General features: G+C 36.2%; 3 protein-coding genes across 7 annotated transcripts; 1 reads left to right on the top strand and 2 right to left on the bottom strand.

The window, feature by feature from the left end:
- Positions 1 to 1523, top strand: LOC132178353 (UPF0481 protein At3g47200-like). Its single transcript, XM_059590796.1, has 2 exons — positions 1 to 35; positions 216 to 1523. Exon 2 carries the CDS (start codon positions 240 to 242, stop codon positions 1521 to 1523), a length of 1284 nt encoding a protein of 427 aa, XP_059446779.1. The 5' UTR covers positions 1 to 35; positions 216 to 239.
- Positions 1524 to 2254: 731 nt separating this feature from the next.
- LOC132177757 (probable voltage-gated potassium channel subunit beta) lies at positions 2255 to 8559 on the bottom strand. The gene is made up of 4 exons (XM_059590202.1): positions 7833 to 8559; positions 4080 to 4223; positions 3306 to 3470; positions 2255 to 2609 (listed from the first exon to the last, which is right to left on the bottom strand). The coding sequence occupies exons 1-4, from the start codon at positions 8394 to 8396 to the stop codon at positions 2496 to 2498; spliced, it is 987 nt and encodes a 328-aa protein (XP_059446185.1). The 5' UTR covers positions 8397 to 8559; the 3' UTR covers positions 2255 to 2495.
- A 2509-nt stretch (positions 8560 to 11068) lies between these two features.
- Positions 11069 to 16506, bottom strand: LOC132178631 (purple acid phosphatase 23). Of its 5 annotated transcripts, none has more exons than XM_059591100.1 (10): positions 16120 to 16506; positions 15839 to 16030; positions 14669 to 15005; positions 13404 to 13621; positions 13099 to 13289; positions 12128 to 12409; positions 11905 to 12027; positions 11604 to 11684; positions 11443 to 11525; positions 11069 to 11349 (listed from the first exon to the last, which is right to left on the bottom strand). In XM_059591100.1, the coding sequence occupies exons 1-10, from the start codon at positions 16382 to 16384 to the stop codon at positions 11334 to 11336; spliced, it is 1788 nt and encodes a 595-aa protein (XP_059447083.1). In that variant the 5' UTR covers positions 16385 to 16506; the 3' UTR covers positions 11069 to 11333. The 5 variants fall into 5 exon arrangements, 3 of the variants coding, with proteins under 3 accessions (XP_059447083.1, XP_059447084.1, XP_059447085.1); XM_059591101.1 differs by having other exon boundaries at positions 11447 to 11525; XM_059591102.1 differs by having other exon boundaries at positions 11470 to 11525.
- Between the last annotated feature and the right edge of the window lie 2145 nt (positions 16507 to 18651).

Raw genomic sequence — 18651 nt, 5'->3', positions numbered from 1 at the left:
CTGCAGAGGCCATCTACAGTCAAGTCTTTGAACAAGTAAGTTCCATTATCCTTCTTCCTTTTTTTTTCTTGCGATTTTTTTCTAGATTCTCTAACATGCTAAAGTATTATAGACGATTTCTTTTTTTAGGGTTTTTGAATGTCCAAAATAGATTTGGTAATTAATTATTATAGCAATGAATGCAATTTATCTTAACTCAAAGTAGTTTGGAACAGAGAGTTGTACAATTTGTTTAGAACATGAGGCCTGTTGATGGAGTTGATCTTGTCTCCATTCGTATTGATGAAAAGCTTGCTGGGTTGACTCCAAATGATCCGGAGTACTCTTGTATATTCAGAGTGCATAACCAATTACGCAAGACAAATGAGAAGGCATACGAGCCTCAGCTACTTGCCATTGGTCCTTACCACCGTGGCAAGGATGACTTGAGGCTTATGGAAGACCACAAATTGCGCTATTTACAACTAATTCTTCAAAGGGGAAATGAAAGCAGCGTGGAAAGATACATTAAGGCCATGAGAGAATTGGAAGGAAGAGCTCGTGAATTCTATGTAGAACCCATTAGCCTAACCATAGATGAGTTCGTAGAAATGTTGCTTCTTGATGGGTGTTTCATCATTGAGCTGTTTCGCAAGTTCGCAGTGATAGATCTAAGGGATGAATTTGATCCAATCTTTCGAGTGGGTTGGATCTTATGTACCTTAAAGCGTGATCTATTATTACTGGAAAACCAACTTCCATTCTTCATTCTCACTAAGTTGTTCGAGATGACCATGGTTCCGAACCTGCACAAGGACATTATTGAACCAGCCCTGCATTTTTTTACTTCATTACCATCTCTAGAGTATTCGTATGAATCAGGGGATGTTTCATTAATCCGAAACAATAAGCATCTAGTTGGTCTGATACATAAACTTATCCGTCCAATTGGAAATGTTGTACTTAATAAGAAAGATTGGAAGTCAATACGGGGTGCCACAGAGCTTGAAGAGGCTGGAGTAAAATTCAAGAAGGTAGAGGGGGTCAACTTGTTTGACATAAAGTTCAACAATGGGGTACTGAAAATTCCACTTTTGCGAATAGAAGATCGATCAGAATCTTTGTTCCGAAATCTGATTGCATTTGAGCAATACAATCGAAGTTATCATCTCCAATACGTCACAGACTATGTGAGCTTCATGGGCCATCTCATCAACTCTCCAAAGGATGTTGAATTGCTTCGTCGACGTGGAATTATAGTAAATCAGTTGGGTGATGATGAAGCTGTCTCCACCATGTTTAACAAGATTGGTGACTGTGTCGTGGTATACGATTTGTGTTATGCTGAAATTTTAAGCAATTTGGACAAGCATTGCAGAAGACGTCAAAATGTGTGGATGGCAAAACTGAAGCACAACTATTTCAACAGTCCTTGGGCATTGATTTCATTTCTCGCAGCTGCCGTTTTGCTCCTACTTGCTTTAACTCAGACTATATTTTCCATTCTTGCTTATTTTTGTTCCCAGAAAGTAACAAGTAGCTGATAATTTTGGTCCCTTAATTAGTTCATAAAACATAATTTTGGAATAATGTTTTAGTAATTCAATTGACTTAAATGGCTCCTCAGCAAATCTTTCTCATGAGCTAGACTAATGATCTTTGTTGAATGCAATTAGCCATAGCCTATTGTCATGGGAACCACCTTAATTAGTGGTCGTTTATCGGTTTGTAATTAATAATGTTCTTGGCATCAATAGAACTGTCGGCTTATTTTCGATTTCCAAATGAAACATGCTTCTTCTTTTTTTTCTCTCTTTTGTGTGTTAGAAGTTTTTAACAAGGATGTGTAAATTGGTCTATATAAATTAATTGAATTCATCTCTTCTTTTCTTTTTTTTCTTTTTTTTTATATAGTTAAATATTAAATTATTATTTTAACAATAAATCAATAATATAGAAATTGTAAAGAACATACCAAAATTCATAATTCACTTTACCCTCAATCCTAGGCTACATAAAATGATAGAAGTTGCATAAATTTATAGGGTAAAGAAATGATCAATTTCCTTCTTTAATTAAACCTCCACTCCCCACCAAATGAGGAGTTTAATAGAAATCACTTCTCGTATTGACCAATAAAATAAAACGAGTAAAAAAGACAAATTCAAGAATGGATGAAACCAGCCTCGCCCTTCTGGGCCCATTCCTCTATCAATATTTCCCTTGATTATTTTTTATAGCCTTGTTGGGAATTAACCTTAAATGAGATCTAACCTAACACAAATACTCAACAAAATCATATTTAAAGTAAGCAAATCAAAAAGATTTGTTTGTTTCACTAGAATTGACCTTCATCCACAAATCTCTCCCCATGTCCCTAAAACAAGAAACCCAAAAGGGGAGAAAAAAATGATAATGAAAGAAAAAGTAGCAGGTACATATGAAATCCCATAAGTAGTAGTTCAGAGAAACAAGAAATGACTAAGCACCAGGCAGTGACAGCTAAATACATTGTTTCACCTATATGAATCTGGGCGCTTTGGCTTGCTTTGAACAACAGCCTCAATCTTCTCCATCACAGCAGGAGTCAGTAGAGGGATGAGATCAACAGCTTTCATGTTCTCTTGAATCTACATAGAGGAAAAGAGTTCTTTGATTGGCTATGAAAAGAGAGAACAAGATTGCACATTATGAGTAATTAATGGCTGTGTTTGTTTAACTCTTCAAAAATTGTTTTCTATTTTCAAAAAGAAAACACACTTTTTTTAAAACAATTAACAAAAACACACAAAGATTTTTTTATAACACCTTTTTATAGGTGTATTTTGAGAAAACATGTGCTTATCTTTTTAGGTTTGGAGGCTGACTTATTATTTCTTAAAAAAAAAAAAATTGAAAGAGGCGGTAGCACAACCAACCCTAATGGAGAAGGGTGGACGCGAAAGGCCGTCACACAACCACCCCAACTAGATAAAGGTGGCCGCACCATCACTCCAACAAGAGAGAGGTGATCGAGCAACCACCCCTCTCCTTGGTGGAAGAATTAAAATCACAAAACCATTTTTAAAATGCATTCACAGGGAAATATGAAGCAAAGACATGCCCCAACAGAGGAGCTGTGGCAACATTTGTCAGGCATGAATGCAGCTTGGACACAAAGAAGCACAATGGTTAAATTCCATGTTACAAATAAAAAAAAAATTATGTATTATCAGTCTCCTTTAATAAAGTTGAATGATAAGCAAACACAAACCATATCAAAACAAATGCAGCATGTCAAGCAACAGCAAATATGTTACGAGGATATTATATTTTTAGAACTAAACCTGAGATTCCTTCGTTGCTCCAGTAATAACAGAAGAGACATTAGGATTTGCAGCACACCATGCAATTGCAAGTTGAGATAATGGCACACCAAGTTCATCTGCGATTGGCTTCAGTCCTTCAACTTTTTTAAGCACGTCATCAACCAACGACCGATTAGCAAGATTCTACAAGGCAGAAATAACGGTTTAAGATTCTATCCTCTTTAATTTTTTTGTCCAAAAAAAAAGGAGGTTCTTACTGAACTTGTAGGTGTTGTACAGTATAGGAGCTAAAATGAGTTACTTCACACAGCCCGCCCCCCCAAAAAACAAAAAAAATAAGTTAAGTCATGTAAACTCCATATTTTACATTTTGATGGCAGAATCAATCATGTTCTCAAATAAACATCATAAATATCATATAAGTACTAATCAAAGAATTAATGATCACATATGCTAAATGGATACAGATTGTATGAAGGGGGGAGCACCAATGATGACGGAACAATACCCCCAATTTATTACATTTGCTAAGCATACAAAACTTTCATGCAGGAGTATTAGCCTTTAATTTATAGATGATGACATATTCTTGGCAGAAGTTTAGCCAACAAGAAATAGCCAGAAACTTATTCACGAAGTCAAATCAACATTCACTTATGTGAGTAGAAAATAACATAAATGTACAATGGCAACAAGAGATAGTTTATACAAGTCAACAATAAATGTTGATGAGCACATAGAATATTAGCTCAATACAGAGAACAGAGCAATACAATCCAAAAAAAGGCTTACTTTGTAATTTTCCAATGCAAACCGACTATCAGCAGGTATAACTTTCTTGTTGTATTTTCCAGTAAGCACTCCAGATGCAAGTGGGCTCCATGTGGTAAGACCCAGGCCATAGTTGCTGTACAGAGGAAGGTACTCAGACTCAACCTGCATCCATTCATAGCGATATCATGCACAAAGCCAAAATTTACAGATCAAAAGTATATGTTCACACACACACACACACACACACAGGTATATATATATATATACATATGTGTGTGTGTGTGTGTGTGCACATCACTGCAACTGTTCCATTACTCATGACCTACAATAGCAAGCACTCACATTGGGCTTAACAAAATAGCTAAAAAGCTATTATGACTATCGTTGTAGCAAAAAATGGTCCACATCCAACTCAACAAAATGGCTAAAGATTTGCTATGCACCGTAACTCAACAAACCCTTAGTTCCATTAATTAAAAAAAAAATCTTGTTCTCTCTCTTCCTTGGGAATAGGGAAAGTAGATAAAGAAAGAACATTTTAAATGTAAAAGTGAAAGTGGATGGCTAAAATGTTGAGCTAGATGTAGGTGCTTTGAAAAAGTGGATGGCTAAAATATAAAAATATGTTTTTTAGCTAAATATTTGTCGAGCCGGATGTGAGTGCTCTAAAGAAAAAGCAATACAGCTCATTTGGGCCAAAACCCTTTGAGAAAAAATATATTAGTTCCCCCTGCCCCACAATCCAAGACTCTGTTATTGGCAAACAACTCCCCCTTATTTTCATTTCTCCCCAAAAAAAAAAGAAAAGGTCAAACTCCTTTCAAAACTATTACCAAACAACTTTCTTCACTTTTCTCTTACAAAAAATTCAAAACTCATTTTTTACTTTATTTCACATCAATCACTTTTTATTACTATTCAAACAAAAATCCACAACAAAACTCTTTACCAAACAGCCAATGTTTTCTCTTAAAAAATATGAAGAAATATTTGAGCATTTTCTAAAATCCAAAAATTTAACCCTTAAAAAGTTTCTAAAAACCAAAAGATTTCTTTTTCTAAGACTCAAGATGTGTGACTCTCCTCCATCCTCCCCTCAACTCCTCCCTCTCTCTCCTATGCTTTCTCTTTTCCCTAAAAATTCCAAGTCACCTTTTAAATCTCCTCCTTCCTTTCCATTGAAACAATATTCAGGCCCCCCAAGTAAAAATTATTTGCTCTATCATTGATTATACATGTTCAAAACAAACAAGAAGACACTATCAACAAATGACTCATTGATTGTGTTTGACTCAGTGAGGCAGGCAGCAAGAAGCAGGTTTTATTTTAATTTAGTTTTGTTTAATTTTAAGAGTAGAGAGATGTTTATGATTTTATATTTTTGGACATGGATTTTACTTTTGGTCTATTAAGTAATATTTTGAGTTTTATTATGCTTTTTGGGATTGGTTTTTGGTTCTACTATTTATCTAGTTTGGACTTAATAGTCAAAAGGCCATGTCTTATTAGAAGTCCAAGTCTTTTTAGAGTCCAAGGTTTACTAGGGTTAGGCTATATGATGCAATCCCTCTCCGAGGTGTGATGCCAACAAAGTCCCCTAAATTATCTTCTTCTTTTTCTCTGAGTTCCAGCAATTTTCTGTTTCACCTTCAAATCCTAAGATCATGAAACAAAAACCCTAAAATCCATCAAATAGTTGCTATACAATACCAAAATATCATTCTCAGATTACTTTTTTTTTTATATATATATAAGTAATTCATCTTATTAGAAGCACAAAGGGGCACAACTATATAGGAAGTATACAAAAGAGACCCCCAATTAAAGAGAAGTAAAAGACCATGAATCTTTAAGTTCTAAGAAACTAGAAAAACAATAATTGTTGTAAGTCGTCACCCAACCATAAAGAGATTTGAACATAAGGGCTTTTAACTCAAACATTGATCTCTCACAATCTTGGAAGTTCCAAGCATTAGGCTCTGTCCAAAACACAGAGCCAACCTACAGGCTTCTAAATTGCAGCAACTTCCAACTAACCTCTCCAGTTAGTCAACAACTCCACAACTATTTGGGGCATTATCCATTCTAATCCAAAAAGACAGTAAATCAATACCCACAAACTCTCGCCATTTCACAATAGAGCAGAAGAAGATTGATGGTTTCATCACTCTTCTTGTACATGCAGTACTAATCCATCATTATGACGTAATCTTCCTTAACGCCGCTGTCCACACAAATAATGCCACTTTCAAAGGAGCCATATTTCTCCACATGCTCTTCCAAGTAAATGGAGTGCCAGCAGGGGGGCCAAAGCGCATGATAAAAATATCTGACCTCCAAAGTCTACCTTTTGGAATGGGTCCAACAAATTTTATCCTCGTCTCAACCCGTGAAAGTACAAAAGACTAGAGAACAAAGTGACTGATTCTACCTCCTACTCATGCACTGGCTTGGTAAAAGAAATATTCAGAAAACTACACATAATCCGCCACTGAAGCCTCCTTACAGAGAGCAATACTAAACAACTTCGGAAAAGCTGCCTTCAAAATCTAGTCCCCACACTACATATCATGCCAAAACCTGATATTGGACCCATATCTCACCTTGTATCTGACAAATCTAGAGAAACCTCCCACCCCCTCCTAATGTTTTTCCATACCCAAACCCCAAAGGACCAAACAACCTCTTTGGAACACCACCCTCTTCACATGTTGTCATATTTCACTTCCACCAATGATCTCCACAAGGCCTCCCTTTCCATGACAAAATGTCATAACCATTTCCCCAAGAGAGCTCGGATTACTATTTGTACTCCATAACAGCAATGAGTTTCCCCTTTTGCTTTGCTTTCAAACCGAAACCATTTCCTTACCCTAATTGAAACTTGTAATCCCAAATATCTTTAAAGCCTTTTCCACAACAAAACAACCTTAATTTCCCCTTAAATTCCTGCTGCCAGAAAAAATCCTGCAACTAAAAGTTTTAGGAATTCAATCTTTTCACATGCTTTAGAGCTTCAAAGCCCCATTTTTTGCCTAAAAGTTTGCAATCAAATAAACCTAGAAACATCTGTGTGCTGTTCTCCTACGTCAAACTCGGTATCCTAGGCTTTAGTGCTACATCAGTAAGGATGCAAAGAATTGAGATGTGATAATTGAGAGACGGATGGAGTGATTTAAGGCCAGATATGGAAAAAAAAAATACAAAGGAATAGACGGGAAAGATCTTAGCACTTGAATACAGGCCATCCTCTTCTCGTCTGAAAATGGACCATAAATAATGATAGGCACGTCAAGATAAAAGGTTGAATTTGAAATCCCCTTGTAAGGCCGAGGTAGGCCGAGGTGTGCCCTAACTAAGAAACTCTCAGTTCATTGCAATAGGACTTTATTTTCCTCACCGCCTAAACAGATTTGGGTCCCTAAGCAGCCACTACATGATGCGCTGCACAACTCCTAACGGGCACATGATTCAGATAAACTAAATTGAAAGAATAAAACTGCTCATCTCCTGCTAAAATTTGTGGCTCCAGCGCTATTAAAAGTCAAACAAACAGACTCCAAAAAGAATCCATAAAACACAAAACACCGGGTCAGACAAAAATATCCCATCAGGGTTCAGTTCACACATCTCATACTAAAAGCTCAAAAATTCACCAAATAAAAGTAGAAATAAAACAAACGGCTTTGATATCTAACCATTTCGCCTATTACCCAGGACCCCAAATTCCACAAACCAATCCACTTCACATAAACACATAAAAATCTTTACCTTTTGCCTGGTTAGCATATTATACTCAGGCTGCTCGACGATGGGGCCGACCAAGTCTAAACGATCGGCGACACCCCAAGCCTCGGTGATCTGCTGGGCAGACCACTCGCTGGTGCCCCAGTAGAAGGCCCAGCCCTTGTCGATCACGTAGTTCATGGCCCTCACCGTCTCCTCGATCGGCGTGGACGAGTCCGGGCGGTGGCAGTAGATGACATCGACGTAGTCCGTGTCAAGGCGCTTGAGCGAGGCCTTGGTGCCCTCCACGATGTGCTTCCTGGAGAGGCCCTTGTCGTTGGGACCCGGCCCGCCCCAGAAGATCTTGGTGGAGATGACAATGTCGGAGCGCTTCCATCCCAGCTCCCGAATGGCCTGGCCCATGATCTCCTCGGCCCGGCCATTGGCGTAGACCTCGGCGTTGTCGAAGAAGTTGACGCCGTGATCTCGGCAGCACTGCAACAACGACTTGGCCTCCTTCACGTCCAGCTGGTTCCCGAAGCTCACCCACGCCCCATAGGACAGCTGGCTCACCTTCAGGCCCGACCGCCCCAGGTTATTGTACTGCATTTCGCGTTGTCTGGTTTTTCGTGCGGAGAAAGCGAGAGAGAAGAGGGAGGAGGGTGCGGGTGTGTGCTGACTGAGTTCCAAAGGAGCGGTGGTGGGAAATGGGAAATAAGCGAAATGACTATAAAGTCTATAATGTTGTCTTGTGGCTTGGGCGAGGGCAATGGGAGCGAGTAGCGAACGTTGGGGAATGAAGGAGAATCGGATATTTCGAATGAATGCGACTGATGGGACACGTGGGATGCTGTGCTGACTATTCAACTCTCAAGTTTCCCACACCAAAAAAAAAAAAAAAATCCTTAATCATTTTTTGCTTTTTTCTAAAACAAGTAAAAAAACAAAAGTAAAACAAAGGAAAAAAGAGTGCATGACATTAAAAAAAAAAAAAAAAAAAACATAATAACCAAAAATTTAAAAAGTGGGCAGGCTAATGAAGACCTATGGACAGCCATTAATACAATGAGCAAAAAAATTTTAAAAAAAAATTATGGAAAATATATATTTCAATTCAAGTAGTGCTACATACTACACTGATATGCATAAATAGTACTCATACGAATGGTGTGTTACCCAGGATTTAAAAAAATAAATAAATAAATAAACAAAGTTTAAAAACAATACATTTTTTAAAATCTTAGGTGCTACACCACCCAATGCGAGTATTATTCACTCGCACCAGTGTGGTGTTTAGCACTACTCAAAGAGGCAGAGAAGAGAGAGCCGTGAGAAAGGCGAAGAAAACGGTTGGGTTAAAAAAAAAAAACATAGAAAAATAATATTTTTTTAAAGAAAAATAAAGAGTTGAATAAATAAAATGTTGGAGTTTATATTAAAAAATAAGTAGATGAAATAAAAAAATAAAGTTTTTTGAGTAACTAAAGTTGATATTGGTGCTGGAAATGTTATGATAGACCAACGAGTGGTTTGGGTTAGCAGCTTGGACTCCATCTGCTTAGACCAACCTACTGATTAGCCTTAGTGATTGCTTCCAACCCCCGGCGTTGTAGTCCCTAACAACTCTGCCTTTTAAAGTATTCATTTCCCCTTTATTGTAGTTGTAGTTACCCCTCCTCGTTTATAGATTTTGATGTGATTTTTTAAAAAGAGAAATACTATTCCGGAATATATAATACTTTCAACCAATTGTACCCTTTTTTAAAAAAAATAAAAAAATAAAAAAGAGGGAAAAGAAAGAAGATGGAGATTGTTTGTTAAAATTAGTTAATGCCAAGTTTGAAGTTGGTCAAATGGCATCCAGGGATTAATTTGTCACACACTTAAGGTTAGAGGCCAGATTGATACAGCTGGATTCATCATGTGGCGGCTGGTGGAGTTGTACGTGATCGTCAGAATCTTGCATGTGCCTTTATCTGTTTTTTGATATTTTCATTCCCACGTTTCATCATTAAAAAGCATCATCTTCTTTAACAGCTTCTTTTCTTTTCTCTTCTTTTCTTTTCTTTTCTTTTGGTTGGCTTCTTCGTGACCTTAATTCAACACCAAAGTTACATTGACGTGGCTTGAATTCCTATCACAATTTTTTTTTTTTTTTTTTTTTAGAGAAATACTATGCATTCTTTTTTTTTTTTAGAGAAATACTATGTGTTCTTTTAATGTTCTCTTGGTATTCTCCCAACTGTGATGTGACTTTTAAAATTATCGTTGAATTTGAGATTATCATTATTAACTTTTAATCTATTTGTGATTTTAAAAGTCACATCACAATTAAGAGGACACCAAAAAAACACTAGAAGAGTTCACGTAGCATTTCCTTTTTTTTTTTTTTTTTTTGACCTTTTGACTAAGCTTTTACACCCCTGATTTTTAGAAGCTTTTTAACCGACTTTTTTTTGCTAGCTTGGCTTGACTTGGCTTCTATGTTAAATAAGAATTCCATGCGGGTGACACGGTTGAGTCACATTTTATTGGTTTATTTATTGTGTTTTTTCGGGTCAATCTAATTTAACTCAAATCTTATTACATTAAATCTCAACCCTTTAATTTTATATTATGTTTGTGTCGGATTCGTAAATCATGCTAAATATTGTCAAACCTACTTGCAACATAAGCTTTCTAGAAAAAAATAAAATAAAAAATAAAAAATAAAACTTAATAATTGTCTTACCCATTTAAAGTGGATAGTGAATCATCTTACTATAGCTAAAAAACCAACCTATCATTTCTTTTAATATAAGTATTTGGAGAATCCTAACAGAAAGAAAGAAGCTACAAGAAAATAAAGACAAAGCTAATTAAAGACTAATAGAAACGGAGAGAAGGAGGGTCCTTCTCACCGACAATGGAACGGAAGGACCATAGGAAGGGCAATAAGAATACGGTCAAAAAAAGATCTAGTTGCGACCTAACATGCCGCATAATGAGCACAAAGGAAGTATTGACTTTTTTAGTTCCCCAAGAAGAGGAGGCTAAAGATGGAATCATGAAAGTCAAGTCAGAACTTATCATTTTTGTTAATACAGGAAGTTCCCCACTAAAAGAGGTTCAGCATTGAATTATTTAAAATTGCAAGTCCTATGAAAGGAAAGTAGAGATGAAATTCAATTAACTGAATTTAAGATTGGTATTAATACGTGAAGTCTGACAGAATTAAATTAGGTATAACAAAACAGAATTAAATTCTTATCCTTCAAATTTTATATTTATATCAGAATCGATGATCTCAACAGATATTATTAGCATCTCTCACTAATTTCATTCCAATCCATGTCTTTTTTGGTTTCATTAACAACGCAACGCAGCAAGTCCAAGAAATCAGATTGCCAAAAAAGTTGAAAAACCAACATTCTATTTACAAATGCCCAAATTTTTTTTTATTTCAAAAAGATATATAAATAAAATCCAAGCAATTCTGGGTAGTCCTGCATCAATTAACCAAACAATTATACTGAGCAGAGCTGGTAGTTGGGGCAGAGAGAGCACCTAATTCCCCATTAAGCTTGAAGAAAAAAAAAAAAAAAACCATAAAACAATTAGCAAACTGAAATTCAAGAAAAAGGAAAAGGAAGAAGAAGAAGCAAGCTGGGATTACATATAGAGAAAGGGACAGAGAGATTGCCTGAAAGTGACAAAGAGACAAAGAACCCCTATGACTGGTGAGAAGAAAGAGAACATCTGATAAGAGTAAAATTTGAAATTTAGAACATTTTTACCATAACCAGGGCTAGAGAGAGAGAGAGAGAGAGAGATTACCAATTGAGAGTGGTGGTGGCAACATGCGGCAGAGAGTGATAAAGAAGGAAGGAGGGAAGGTGGAGAGTGCAGAAGAGAGGGCTGCAAAGTGTGAGACAGAGCATGAGGCCACCTCTATACATTTGTTGACCACAATGCCATTATCCACAAAGCATTATCCTTCATGTCTTTTTTGGTTGGTAAATAACTTCTGTTTTCCAGTGACTTATAAATATGTTTGTAAACAAGTTATATACATTTGCCACTATGAAAAGAGAAGGAGATACTTCAAAAGGTTAAAGGTTGGTGATTAAGAACTCACTTTTGAAACTGTAGAACACAATTCAGGCTGCCGCACGATGTATATTTGATCGCCATGACTTTCCTCCTTATATATGTCTTGATTCCTGTGCCAAGCCCATAACGCATATGTAGAATTCACAACCTGCATTAAAAATACAAATATAAGTTCTGGGTAAGTAATCTATATGCATGCTAGGATAGAAATTCCAAAGGAGTGCATGATTCACAGACTAAGACCATACCTCTAGTATTCCATGCCCAAAGCTGCTTTCTCTATATGCGCTCCACTCTGGTTGTTTGTTCCAACAAAACTGGCCTTTAGCAGGACCAGAAGAAAAATTCAAATGACATAGCCCTCCAAATTCCGGTGTGTTGTCTCCAGCTGAAGGACACTTTCCAGGGTCATCTGCGAAATCAACATCAACTTTCTCAATATTTCCACCATCTCCAACTGTTATGTACACAGGCCCACATGGATCTAATGTGTAGTTATATACTCTGTTCATGCGCTCATAGGCATGCACCTGCAAAGCAGAGAATTTATCACGCTGCATTCAAAGAAGAAATCTTTGTTTAAAATGTAAGATTATATCTAGCTCATCAGATTTGTATCTATGGATTATTTCCAACCATGCTATATCCCTAACTTGTTTTCAAAACAAACTGAATTACAGTGAGCAATTATTATTGGGCCCAAAAAGACATGGGAAGTAACTCCATTAAAAAAATTGCTGAGTAAGAACATCAATGTTTCAATGTTATCTGGTCCTTTGACTCCACGAGAGAGATTGGAGAGAAAAATTCATATCTACCCAAGAGTAATTAAAAAATATGACACATGCAGCAGGTATCAGTCTTTCAAAGTGTTTTATTGTCAACACGCATGATATATAGTGTTCTTTTGCAAGGAAAACATGTAAGTCAAGGTCAAATGAAAGAGGACATTATCTATGAAATACTAAATTTTAACTTCGGTTGAAGTCCACTTATCAATCCACGTATGTATAATTGGTCAGAAAAGGTGCCCATGCAGTTGGTTAATAGATCACTATATAAAACAAAACCCAACTGAATTAAGCTGTATCTTCAAGGCCACAAAATAACAAATTTTCAGTGCCACAATCATTATATCAGTTAAATAATAACCTCCTTGATCACTAAAATCACATGTTCCCTAATCAATCGGATCAAGATAGAATATATTTCAACTTACATGACCAGAAAAAACAATATCAACACCATATTGATACAGAATTGATTCCATTTCCTGCCTCATGCATTCAAATTCCTGATAGTGTGAAGAATAGCTGTTATACCAAGGTGGATGCCATGCTGCCACGAGCCAAGGGGTCACAGTGCGGTCTACTCTAAGAAGATCTTTCTTTAGCCAAGAAAATTGAGCACCTGGAACAAAGATTGAATGAAAACTCCTGGAATTGCAACAGAATCTTAAAAAAAAATTTTAAAACATGGGGTATTTAGGCCGAGTATATCAATATAAGTTGCTGTATCAGTTACCAGTACTGTTATAGTCAACATATGCTCCCAACATGATAAAATGTACTCCTCCAGCATCAAACGAGTAGTATAAATTACTCTTAGAGCCACTTTCTGCTGAGGGAACTGCAAATCTTGTCAAATAAGATTTGAACGTGATCCCAGCAACTTGAGGCTCAATCTCATGGTTGCCTTCGATGACCATCATAGGAAGTCTTGAGGTTAATGTCTCCATGTACCTGAACTAATTTCAAAAAGTGTGTTAAAAATAATCCATACTATATTACAATTAATTCAAGTGACACTTGTGGACAACATTCATCTTTTTCTCCAAAGTACCTCTAATGTCAAGAAGTAACTTCAATATTAAGTGCATCCATTAAAAACCAATGAAGCATGCAAAAAGAATAGAGTTATGAGTAATAAAAAGAGAGACAAAGTTAGAAGTAGATGAACCTATGCTAGCCGTCATATCAAAGCAAATGCAACAAATCAGTCTACAAGCTATTTCCAAAGACTGATAAGAAACAGATTGCAAGGTTACTAGCATTGTACTTGATCTTGATCCTGTTAAATTACCAGTTATCCCAAAAGCTTAAACTGGTAAGAAGAGGTAAATTTAATCACTTAACCATTACTTTAACACTCCCTCTCACGTGTGGGCTCAAACTCCCTTTTAAGAGGTGATGCCCAACATTTTGAATATTTAATTAAATGGGAGGTGAATTGACGGAGTCAAGGTTCGATCCCAGGACCTTTGGCTTTGATACCATATTAAATTACCAGTTATCCCAAAAGCTTAAGCTGGTAGGAAGAGGTAAATTTAATCACTTAGCCATTAGGCTCATTACTTTAACATATCCTATTATTTCTATCAATATCGCTTGATGTTGACTTTGGGTATGAAACTAGTATTTTGGTTTCATGGACTAAATACTTATGGGAATAGACATACAATAAGAAGAGATGACAAAATTTTGATATGTAAAACATCAAAGCTATAACATTATTGCTTCTCAAATGCTGAAAACTCTTGTCAAATATTACTTCTCCAAACAAATTTTCAGATGTGCCCCCCAACACTAACATGCTTCTCAATTGCATAAGTGTCCTGGACCCACCGGCAAAAATAGGTCCAGGACATCATATGAGAAATAGAATTCAAGATAAACAACAAATATAACAAACCTATACAAACTGAACAATTCCAAGCCTAAATAAAGATAAACTTTTAACAAGGATCAAATCCTAACACAGGCATAATTTGAAAATCGCATGAAGGTTACCTTCCCCACCCATCCCAGCGAGGTTGATAACTTTCTCTGATAGGCGCATCAGGGAATGCACATGAGAAGCATGCAGCTCCTTTTCCACCAGTTGTACGGTACTGATTGGCATAACTCAGGTCTCCAACCATTAAAATCATTGAAGGATCATTTTGAATCAAATGATCAATGGTTGTGGTAGAATTGCTCGTGAGTCCCAAATCTCCAATAACTGCTATCCGACGGGGATAACTGTTTGGGCTAGGCATTGGAGAAGTTTCAAAGACATGCTCTTCACTCATAGCCGGAATAGAGCTATCCCCACACTTGTAATAATATTTTGTTTTAGGTTTGAGACCTGTAAGAAAATAGAAAGTTTCTAATTTAATAGAACTTGGTGCATTCTCCTTCTCTCATTTTGTCTCTTTCATGTGTTTAATTTTTCAATGAGATGATCACCCGCACATTAAGTTTTAGCTTTTCCCACTACTTGTTTCATGAACATGTGATATTAAATTGACAAAGAACACTTTGACGATGGAAATTTAAAGCATAATATTGCTAATTAACCAGTCTAGTTTGTAATTGCTTTTAAATGAAAAGTCTCTTTAACTTTAGATGATTAAATTCTCATGATTAAAGATCTGACTAGCAGATTGGTAATCAATGAAGACTAGCAGATTGATAACTTTTGAAATTCAGTGGAGTATAGAGTAGCAAACTACTACAGGCAGCATAAATTGGGTAAAAGCACTCCTCAAATTGGACAATGGGAAGGAATAACTTCAGGTTTCAAAATACGTTAATGGGGGAAGCAAAAGATAATCTAGGCAAGTGGTTGATAATAAATATTGGTGCTAAAGTACTTGACTAGCCACATAAAAGTTTCCTTCCCCTGAATGAATCTCACTTCATTTCCCTAACATGTGAAGATTATTACTTGTATGGAGAAACTATGCTAAATTGGAAGACATACAGTATACATAGATCGTGAGAAGATAAACACATAAAAAAGAAGATAGTACATTCCACCTGCCAATCATAATCTCTCAAGACATCTTCAAATATCTAAAAATTTCTCGTGAACATTGGTTTCTATTGTAAAAGGCTACCGACAATCATTCTATGCCGCATTGTCAAATTAAGAATGATAAATAAAACAAGTTCTTAAAGCAAAAATGGAATATATACCTTTAAGCCTCACATGGTGAATGATCCCAGACGTGTAATTGAGGAGGCCTTCAAACGGGTACAGTTGACTGTAAACAGTGGAAGCCCCTTTCGCTACTTTCGCATACTTGCCACTTTCTTTCCCATACCACACCTCGCTCGCAACCGACGAAGGATCAAGCTCGGTCGCATTCGAACCAACCTGAGCATCCCCTAAACCAACACAACCAAACCCAATTCACCAACTCCAACAAACCAAACAAGAACAACAAGAAAACACTGAGAATTGCAGAGTCAAGTACCAGTAACCCAAGAAACCCACATTGAAGTTGGCGAAGAAACGGCAAGAGCTATCTGTTCTGGGAAGTTTGAGGTGACGTTTTTCTTGAGCCTGGGATCATCCATTGGCAAGTCGTCACTGCCTCTACGCAAAGACGGATCGAAGCGACGAGTCACAGGCTCAAATGGGCCTTCTAGAGTGGTGGGTATGCGCTTTTCAGTGACCACCATCGTTATTATGAACACGAAGGTGGTCAGAGGAATCCATAACTTGCAGTCCTCCTTCATGGGGGTCCCTGTTCTTTGCTAGCTTCTTGGTTTTCTTCTTGGTTCTTGGAAGATAACCCGTTTGGTGTTAGTGGAGAAGAAAGAGTTGAGATTTCGCAACCACTTGTTGATGAAGTTTGGCATCTCTGCAACAGACAATGGAATGTGCTGTTCGCTTAGTATTCCATAATGAGTGATTACAATTTTCCTAATTAATAATCAATAAATAACAAAAAGAAGCGGGTACAATTACTCAAGCAAGTTAAACAATTACTCTATATTGATGACCCTTTTCAAAATTTATTTTTTAGTTTTGATTTGAAAATAGAGTAATCCTCTTTTATTAAACTATCATAAAAACCGACACATAAACCTAGTCAAATGTAAAATGAAAGTGTTCTATTTAACATTATTTTAAAAAAAAAATGTTTTGGATAATTTTTTTTCTTGTGGAATTCACTTAAAAAAGAAAAAAATTGTTTGGCTGCATTTTTTTAAAAAATATTACTATTTTATTTTGAGAAAATACAAACAAATGTAAATAAAATTTTATTTTATTAAAAAAAAAAAAAAAAAAAAAAGGGTAACTCGTCCACCCTTGCAAGGGGTGACTATTGGAGTAACTCCCACAACCACCTATTTTATTCGAGAATGGTGTATAAACCACACTTTTGACCCGAGGTGTAAGCCACCACTTTGTTGTGGTGGTAGCACAAGCCAACCCCAATGCTAGAGGTGGCTACCACTCTTTCCCCATTTATTTTTAAAAATTTTGGGTAAAGTTTACTTAATCCTCTCAAACTATCATCTAATGACAATCTACCCCTCAAATTATCAATTACGACAATTTACTCTCAAAACTACTAAAACAATGATAATGTAAGTTATGTAACCCCACAATGCTAGCAAAATGACGAAATTACCCCTATAGAATTTTCAATAAGACAAAAATACCCTAAAAATTTTGAAAAAAAATAAAAATTTAGTATTTTTGTTGTTATTTTAGTCAAGGTAATTTTATCATTTTTTTAAAATTAGTGGTACATTGTCATTGTTTTGGAAATTTGGGGAGTAAATTGTCGCAATTGATAGTTTTGAGATAAATTGTCATTAGGGTAATAGTTTGAAGGGGTTAAGTGAACTTTACCTAAAATTCTTTTAAATAATAAGTTTGCTCCTCCACCTAAAAAGTTAATACTTGGTTACACAAAATATTCTTAAAGTGTGTGAATTTTAATATATATAATTCAATATATATATATATATATATATATTGAATTATTTGTTAATAATTTAGAAAGATGAATGCTACAATGCATTTTATAAACCATCTCTCCACCATCTCTTCACTTTAACATTTTGATTTTTTTTTTTTTTGTTACTAAAAAAAAATCAAAATGTTTAAGAGAGAAGAGATGGTGAGGAGATGGCTTGTAGAATGCAAAAGAGAATATCCCATTTAGAAAACCGTTAGGCAAATGAGGCCTTCACTTGTCATGTTTAAGCAAGAGCAGTTGGATCAGCTATCATTGTCAGTAGGTGTACTGAGCTTGGGCCATGCTTGGGGTATTCAGGTTCCTCTATTTTGGGCCATGCTATGGTATTCAGATTTCATTTCATGTAGATGGGCCCAATTCTATTCTCAACCTATTGACTATTCAGGGTTGAGATCGTTTGCCTGGGCGATAGATTTAGCCCCTTGTCTGGGCTTATTATTTGCTAAGGCGACTACAGGCTGCAGCCTGCTCCAGTTTTATTACGCAATTTCTTCTATTTCTCAAAACTAGTGAGATGCGAATTAAGAATAACGCAAATACAACAATTATACTAAAACAGAGATTTATGTGGTTTATCAGTGAAAGTTACGTCTACAGAGTTGCAACAAAATTTTACTATTTTCAAGAGAGATAATACATGCGACATCAATAATACATACATTCGCATGAAATTTTAGTCAGAAGTAACTATAGATATGACCCCAGCTAAGTCAAAACACCAAAATAGGCCAAAAAAAAAAAAAAAAATCAACGTGAGGCTTACAACATTGAACCGGGTCGGATACAAAATCGGGATCCGCATAGCCTAACACAATTGACCCACCACTCAACTTCACCATCATTATCTCAAGTTGCCGCATCAATGCAAAGAAAAATATTATACACAGTCACACTTCCACACTCTCGAATGCACACTTCTTAACATGGAACTAAAAGTTACTATTAGATTTCGGACCCAAAATTACTTCAGCCCATATGGGTTATCTCAAATGTTTGTTCTTTTTAAGAAAA

Source organism: Corylus avellana, chromosome ca4 (assembly GCF_901000735.1).
Source record: "Corylus avellana chromosome ca4, CavTom2PMs-1.0".
Lineage (NCBI taxonomy): Eukaryota > Viridiplantae > Streptophyta > Magnoliopsida > Fagales > Betulaceae > Corylus > Corylus avellana.
The sequence above is the reverse complement of the archived record's forward strand: the minus strand, read 5'-3'. Positions and strand labels throughout refer to the sequence as shown.